The sequence below is a fragment of the Haematobia irritans genome, chromosome 5 (assembly GCF_050003625.1).
Source record: "Haematobia irritans isolate KBUSLIRL chromosome 5, ASM5000362v1, whole genome shotgun sequence".
Taxonomy (NCBI): domain Eukaryota; kingdom Metazoa; phylum Arthropoda; class Insecta; order Diptera; family Muscidae; genus Haematobia; species Haematobia irritans.
In genome coordinates, this window is record NC_134401.1 from 21,333,974 (window position 1) to 21,342,058 (window position 8,085).

General features: G+C 31.1%; 1 protein-coding gene across 1 annotated transcript; it reads left to right on the top strand.

Moving 5' to 3' along the window:
* Positions 1–382: 382 nt before the first annotated feature.
* Jhbp10 (Juvenile hormone binding protein 10) lies at positions 383–7,585 on the top strand. The gene is made up of 4 exons (XM_075311080.1): positions 383–786; positions 6,402–6,639; positions 6,979–7,112; positions 7,178–7,585. Exons 1-4 carry the CDS (start codon positions 714–716, stop codon positions 7,480–7,482), a joined length of 750 nt encoding a protein of 249 aa, XP_075167195.1. The 5' UTR covers positions 383–713; the 3' UTR covers positions 7,483–7,585.
* The last annotated feature ends 500 nt before the right edge of the window (positions 7,586–8,085 follow it).

Genomic DNA, 8,085 nt, shown 5'->3' on the forward strand with positions numbered 1-8,085 from the left:
CTTGAAGGAAGAGTTAAGTTTCACATAAAAGGCTCAATTTATTTTCAACATTTTACAATTATGGACTTGGCATTTTTTCCACAACATAGTTTGGTTTCAAAGCTTTTTTTTAGACTCTCTGTTATTTACATAGGTCAAATTCTCAACAAATGATCGATTATGTCTCATTTATGCCAGATTTTGTACATGAGAGTGAGTTTTGAATGCAGAGCTTTGTTTACATTTTTTTTGCTTGTTGGTTGTTTCCTTATTCAATGCGAATGACTCTTTTTTTTTTTGTTATATTAAGTTCTGCGTTTATGTGACAGCTGAGTAGTAACATCGTGATCAAATTCTTTAGCAATGTTCATTTAATTTTTGACCGTTGTCCGAATATCACGTATTCGCTCACCCACTCTTCAACGATCATACGCAACGTTTTTGTTTGCCTTTAGATTCATAGGCTGTCGGTTCGCATGTGCTTATGCTATCAGATATGGAATACATGCAAATTTATTATTAAAGTGAAAAAAAAAAAAATAAAATAAAATAAAAAAAAAAAACAATTATCAGTAGTAAACTTAGAACTAACTACTTGGATGCCCTTGCTTAGTATGTGAGTTTAATTCGAGTGCGCTTTTTTGTTATATTTTTGCCCGTGGACTTGAGTAAGTTAATTACCCGAAATCCGCTGTGTACATCAATTAGAACCTGCCTTTACTACATCATCTAAAATGGTTTTCAAACATCTTTGCTGTTCCGGTTTCATATTTGCTCTTCTTATTCAAGTGTCTCTGGCAAAACTGCGTAAGTATCAATAGAACATTACTTCTTTGAGAATAATAAGAATTTTAGCACGAATGTTAGAGACCATATACTAACACCATGTACCAAATTTCAATCGGATCGGATGAATTTTGCTCCTCCAAAAGGTTCCGGAGTTCAAATTTGGGGATCGGTTTATATGGGGGCTATATATAATTATGGACCAATATGAACCAATTTTTGCATGATTGTTAGAGACCATATACTAACACCACGTACCAAGTTTCAACCGGATCGGATGAAATTTGCTTCTCTAAGAGGCTCCGCAAGCCAAATCTGGGGATCGGTTTATATGGAGGCTATACATAAAAGTGGTCCGATAAGGCCCATTTGCAATACCATCCGACCTACATCAATAACAACTACTTGTGCCAAGTTTCAAGTCGATAGCTCATTTCGTTCGGAAGTTAGCGTGATTTCAACAGACGGACGGACGTTGCTAGATCGACTCAGAATTTCACCACTACCCTGAATATATATACTTTATGGGGTTTTAGAGCAATATTTCGATGTGTTACAAACGGAATGACAAAGTTAATATACCCCCCATCCTATGGTGGAGGGTATAAAAATAATTGATACAATCCTTTTTTAATCAATCTAAGAACATACATACATCCAATAACAATTTAATAAAAAAATTTAATCGATGTCGATTGCAAACCTCAATTAATTCTTTAACTGATTTAAATATTAATTAAAAACTAATTGAAACTTTCAAATGAAATCAATTAATTTTTTAATCAAATATTTTTTTATGCTCAATTAAAACTGTGTTGATACTATTATTTTCGTGATTGAAGACATTTCAATTAAAAAATTAATTGGATCAATTAATTTCGTAATTGAATCAGAAAAAAAATTTCCCCTCGTATAGATATAGATTTGATTTAGTAAGGATGAAGAAGGCACACTTATCATCCAAATTGCCCATAATTAAAAGTAAAATTTCCAGATTTTTTACTTCTCGTGTTCATTCGAGAAATTGGGATAAAAATCTTCAATATTTAGATTTAAAATTATATTAAAGTCGTTTTTTCATCGGATTTTCTTGAACGTGGATTTTGCAACTTATATGTGACATTAAGTTTGAGGACTTTTGAGTAGATATTATAACATACTTCTTATTCAAAAAGTAAACGTAAAACTATTAACCCATAAATGAGCACTGTATCTTTTAAGATACAACCAGAACTACTGATTTGGACAGAAATACACGACTAAATTTGATTTCTATAGAAAAATTTGTCAAAATTTTATTTCTAAAGAACATTTTGTAAAAACTTTATTTCTATAGAAAATTTTGTCAAAATTTTATTTCTATAGAAAATTTTGTCAAAATTTTATGTCTATAGAAAATTTTGTCAAAATTTTATTTGTATAGAAAATTTCTATAAAAAATTTATTTCTATAGAAAATGTTGGTAAAATTTTATGAAAATTTTGTCAAAATTTTATTTCCATAGAAAATTTTATTTCTATATAAAATTTTAATTTTTATTGAAAATTTTATCAAAATTTTATTTCTATAGAAAACTTTGTCAAAATTTTATTTCTATAGAAAATTTTGTTAAAATTTTATTTCTATAGATAATTTTGTTAAAATTTTAATTTTTATAGGAAATGTTGTCAAAATTTTATTTCTATAGAAAATTTTGTCAAAAGTTTATTTCTATAGAAAATCTTGTCAAAATTTTATTTCTGTAGAAAATTTTGTCAAAATTTTAAATTCTTACGTCTTCAAATTTTGACCGAATTCTATGAAATTAAGTTTGATGTATTTAATACATCTTAGCGCTATTTCTAAAAATATGTTTTTCCGGAAAATTTGTTGTACTGCACTGAAAAAACAGTGAACCCACCAGGAAGAAATGTTTCGGTTAATTTTAGAAAATTTTGAATATTTGTAGAAAATTTTAACTAAACAGTATTACAAACGTTGGCATCACGCCGATGTCATCAAAATAAGTAAATATTTTTAGACAAATTCAAGAAAATTTATTAGACATTTCACTTGTTAAAGAACATTTTGTAGTTTGAAGGAAAAACTTGGAGTTCAAAATTGCAAGAATGTCTTTAGTGATATACGAAGTTCATGATGGACGCATTTTTGGTAAAATTTACAAATTTAAAGAAATTCTGAACTATTTTGTGGAAGGTACGAATTTAGTTAATCATTATGCTTCATTTGAGTTTAGTTTTTTCCTCGGTTTTAGTTAATTTAACTAACGTAAACAAAAAATTATTAGAGTACAGGAAACTTTCTCCAAACATAATAATTCCATGAACTAAAATAAAGTTAAATTGGCTTTAGTGAAATAGAGAGTTCACTTTTTTTGAGTGTGCTGAGTAATCTGCAGGCAAAAAGAAAACTCAAATTTTGACCAAAAATTCAAAAAACTACAAATTGGAAGTTAAATAATATTTACCAGAGATGAAAGTAATTGTTGGTAAAAAAGTGTGTAGTGTAAACATATCTCTATTCTCTACTAAAATCAAATTGTTTATTTGTCAATAAAAACTTAGTTTAATTCGAACCATATTTTTTAAGATACAACCATTATTTTTTTCAAAAAAAAACACACATTTTTTTAAATGTGGTATGCAGATGTTCTTTATTTACCATGTTGCATAATATATATTTTTTCCGGAGGAATCGGTGACTTTGTGCATTTAAGGGTTAATGTAGAAATAAAATCACTACAAATTAACCGGTGTACACACAAAATTTGTCCCTCATGCAATATGCGTGGAACACAACTATAAGAATATATATTTGTCATGTCCCTGAAAATCCATATATACCTGCAATGCAGATAATCAATAACAATTATTTGATTTGCAAAAATAAAATTCAATTTTTTGAGAAATAGTTTCTTAATGGTCACTTGGAATTTGACAATATTCACAATTTAAATGTAATAATATTGTATTTGTGCACTATCTTAAAGTGCCGACAACCTTAATGGGTATTTAAAAACTGATGTGCATTGAATTTAAATTAATTTAAATTAATTAATGTAAAGCCCAATATCAGTTTTGTTGGCCCAGTACCGAGTGGCTATCAAAACAGTTGATAGGTCTATGTTGTCCAGTTGAGGTAAGTGGAAAGAACATATCCATCCAAATACCAATCACGTCTTACAAACGCAAGGTCATAAGCCAATATTTTAACACTAAATTATAGGCAAAATAATCTTCAATCATGAAGTAATGATTAAAAGTCCACGCATGCACATGCGGGCAGTTTTTCTATGGTTATTGAAATTAATTTGATTAAATTTGTTTAGAACAATAACAATATATTACATAAACAGTGTGTAATTTTTATACAACTAATAATGGTTTATTACACTAATAATTATATACCATAATATACGAATTAAGTTGTAAGAGGACACCAGAATTACAGCTTCCGTTCTTCCTTGTAGGAAAGTTGAAAGCTAAATTAAAGGGTGATACGGTCAAAATTTGGTCAATATAAACTTGACGTATTTCTTTCAATTTTGCATTTAAAAAACCTGAACACCCCTCATTTTGAAGGTGTGTGTGTGTAGAATGTTGCTCCTATTTTGATTTGGAATTCACTCTTCAGTTGTCAAAATGCCGTCCAAGCAAGAAGAACAGCGTATCAAAATTTTGCTCGCGCATCGCGAAAATCCGAGCTACTCGCACGCAAAGCTGGCAAAATCGCTAAAAGTTGCCATATCAACCGTTACAAATGTAATTAAAGTGTTTGGGGAACGTTTGTCGACAGCCAGGAAGTCTGGATCGGGGAGGAAATCGAAAACCGGAAGCCGCTGAGACGACAAAAAGAGTTGCCGGTAGTTTCAAGCGAAACCCTAACCTCTCTCTCCGAGATGCCGCAAATAAGTTGGGTGTATCGTCTACAACCGTGCATCGAGCCAAAAAACGAGCCGGACTATCGACTTACAAGAAGGTAGTGACACCAAATCGCGATTATAAACAAAATACGACGGCCAAAGCGCGAACCCCGAGGCTGTACACGACGATGCTGACGAAGTTTGACTGCGTGGTAATGGACGACGAAACCTACGTCAAAGCCGACTACAAGCAGCTTCCGGGACAGGAGTTTTATACGGCAAAAGGAAGGGGAAAGGTAGCAGATATTTTCAAGCACATAAAACTGTCAAAGTTCGCAAAGAAATATCTGGTTTGGCAAGCCATCTGTACCTGTGGCTTGAAAAGCAGCATTTTCATAGCTTCTGGGACTGTCAACCAAGAAATTTACGTGAAAGAGTGTTTGAATAAACGTCTGCTGCCTTTCCTGAAGAAACACGGTTGTTCCGTACTGTTTTGGCCGGATTTGGCATCTTGCCATTACGGTAAAAAGGCCATGGAGTGGTACGCCGCCAACAACGTGCAGGTGGTTCCCAAGGACAAGAACCCTCCCAACACGCCTGAGCTCCGCCCAATTGAGAAATACTGGGCTATTGTCAAGCGGAACCTAAAGAAGACCAAAAACTGCTAAGGACGAGCAGCAGTCAAGGCAAACTGGTTTTCTGCGGCGAAGAAGGTGGACAAGGTGGCTGTACAAAATCTGATGGCAGGTGTCAAGCGTGAGGCCCGGCAATTCGGATTTGGAAAAGCGAAAGCCTAACTGAATATTTTTCCTGAATTTTATACTAATTGAACTTGCAAAAAAAATTTAATTTGATTTTTTAAATAAACGATTTCACCGATTTACACGCGTTTTCCCTTGACCAAATTTTGACCGTATCACCCTTTAACAACTACTTGTGCCAAGTTTCAAGTAGATAGCTTGTTTCGTTCGGAAGTTAGCGTGATTTCGACAGACAGACGGACGGACATGCTTATGTTAGATCGACTCAGAATTTCGCCACGACCCAGAATATATATACTTTATGGGGTCTGAGAGCAATATTTCGATGTGTTACAAACGGAATGACAAAGTTAATATACCCCTTCCTATGTTGGAGGGTATAAAAAATGCAGAAATTATTCAAATAATATTTTCGTTATGTTTTTCTTTGAACCCAAAAAAATAAGTATTGCCAAGTATAGAGATAATAAACAAAAAAATTTTATAATTAAATTTAATAAATATTAATTAATTAATTAATAAAAAATAAGTTTTTTGTTTATAAACCATTTATCCCAATTGATAGTTATTTCTAGAAAATTTAATATATGCGGATGGTGTTAACCCAGCAAAAAATCTTCCAAAACGGGAGATTTATGTATTTATATAGTGAATAAAAATTTATTAATTAAATAAATAATTTTTAAAGTAACTGGGATATCATATCTTTGGATTAAAGATACAAAATTTGCATCTTTGGTTTAAATTTTTTGTTTTTTAATTTAAGAAAATATTTATACCCTGCGCCACACTGTGGATCCTTTCCTTATTTGTTTTTTTATTGACTTTGGTGATTGATACTATCATTTCTGAGAGTGAAGACATTTCAATTAAAAATTAATTGGATTAATTCATTTCGTGATTTAAGACAAAAAATATATTTTTTTTGGTTTTTTTAATTAATTTCTTGATTAGAAATATTTTAGTGATTTTTTTGTGTGATCTACATCTAACTACTTTTTTCACTTTTTTAGCTCCTTCTATCGTGCCCTGTCATCGTGATAATCCAGAATTGGAAAAATGTATTATAGAAGCTGTAGAAAATATACGACCCCTATTGGCAACAGGGGATTTGGGTGAAGGCTATCAATCTCCACCGCTGGAGCCACTCTATTTGGATAATATTGAATTGGGTCGTGGCCGACAATTTGAGGCTGTTTTCAGTGAGATGGTAGTCAAAGGAGGCAGTAATTTCATTATTAATAAATTATCGTAAGTGAACACAAAGAAAAAATAGTTTCTTCAGGAGCGAAATTTTAGACAAACGAAATTTTTCTTCTAAAATAAAGAATCCGCGAAATTATGATAATCGATGTAGCGAGGGTGTTAATATTTTTATTTGCCTTTAAAATTTTTTTTGGGTCACAAGAAAATTTTGTTTGGCTTTAATATTTTTATTTGCCTTTAAAGATGTTTTTTTGCGTCAAGAGAAAATTTTGTTTGTTCACAATGTCATTTCCTAGAAAACAAATTTTTTTTAGTGTATATACAAAAAAAATGTCCGTAAATTTAATTGATAAATATAATTTTTGTGTTTTTGTTTTATTGCAGAGCAAATGCCTCTAATTTATCATTTGATTTGGTATTGACATTGCCAAGGTTAGATTTCACTGGAAAATATTTCATGAAATTCAATGTTCTTCTATTGAACATTCAAGGGCGCGGTAATATGAGGGGCTATTGTGGTAAGTTAATATTTCCTAAATTTATTTTTAATATTACCTAAATTTGTGATTTTTATTTTTGTTAGAAAATGCCAAAGCCTTGGTAAAAATTCGTGGTAATCGTGTACCCATGTCGGATGGTTTGGAATATGTCCGATTTACCCGTTTACCTTTGAAAATCAACATTGATGTCTTCAAACTTCATTTGGATAATCTCTTCAATGGTGATCGTGTTTTAGGTGAAGTCGGCAATACCATTATCAATGATAATCAAGATTTGTATTTGCATGAAATTATTCCTGGCCTAGAGCGTGGATTGTCGAAGAAATTTTTAGATATTGCCAATATGATGATGGCCAATACAACATTTGATGAAATGTTCCCTTTGTAGGTATATGTATATGTTAAAAGTTGGCCAGTATTAGATTAAACGTTGAAAGTATTATTTAAATTTTAGATATATTTTTATAATAAACAATTATGAAAGAATGTAATTTTAATTAAAATTTAATTTTTGCCACAAGGGAATGGGAGTTTAAATTCATTACGAGGAAATTTCGGCATCGTTTCGTCTCAGCCGGCGAAACATGGAACCACTGGAACAAGTCGAAGACCAAGTAAGAGAGAAAACAGCGGGTTGCAATCACGGTTTCCGGTAGTTTATTTACTGTTTGCTAGATTGGTTGAATTCCTGATGATTTGGTAGATTTTGAAAAATATTCCTCTGTAACTAAAAGGTACTTCACAATTTTTTTATACTTTTTTTAAAGCCGATAGCCTTTGTAGATATTGCTTTGGTGTTTATTATAGTTCTTAGAATTATAATAAATAAATAAAATCTTTCTTTCCTATAGAAATAAAATGTTGACAAAAAGTTTCAATAGAAAAAAACTTTTGACAAAAATTTTTTATAGAAATAAAATGTTGACAAAATTTTCTACAGAAATAAAATTTTAACAAAATTTTCTATAGAAATAATTTTTTTACCAAATAT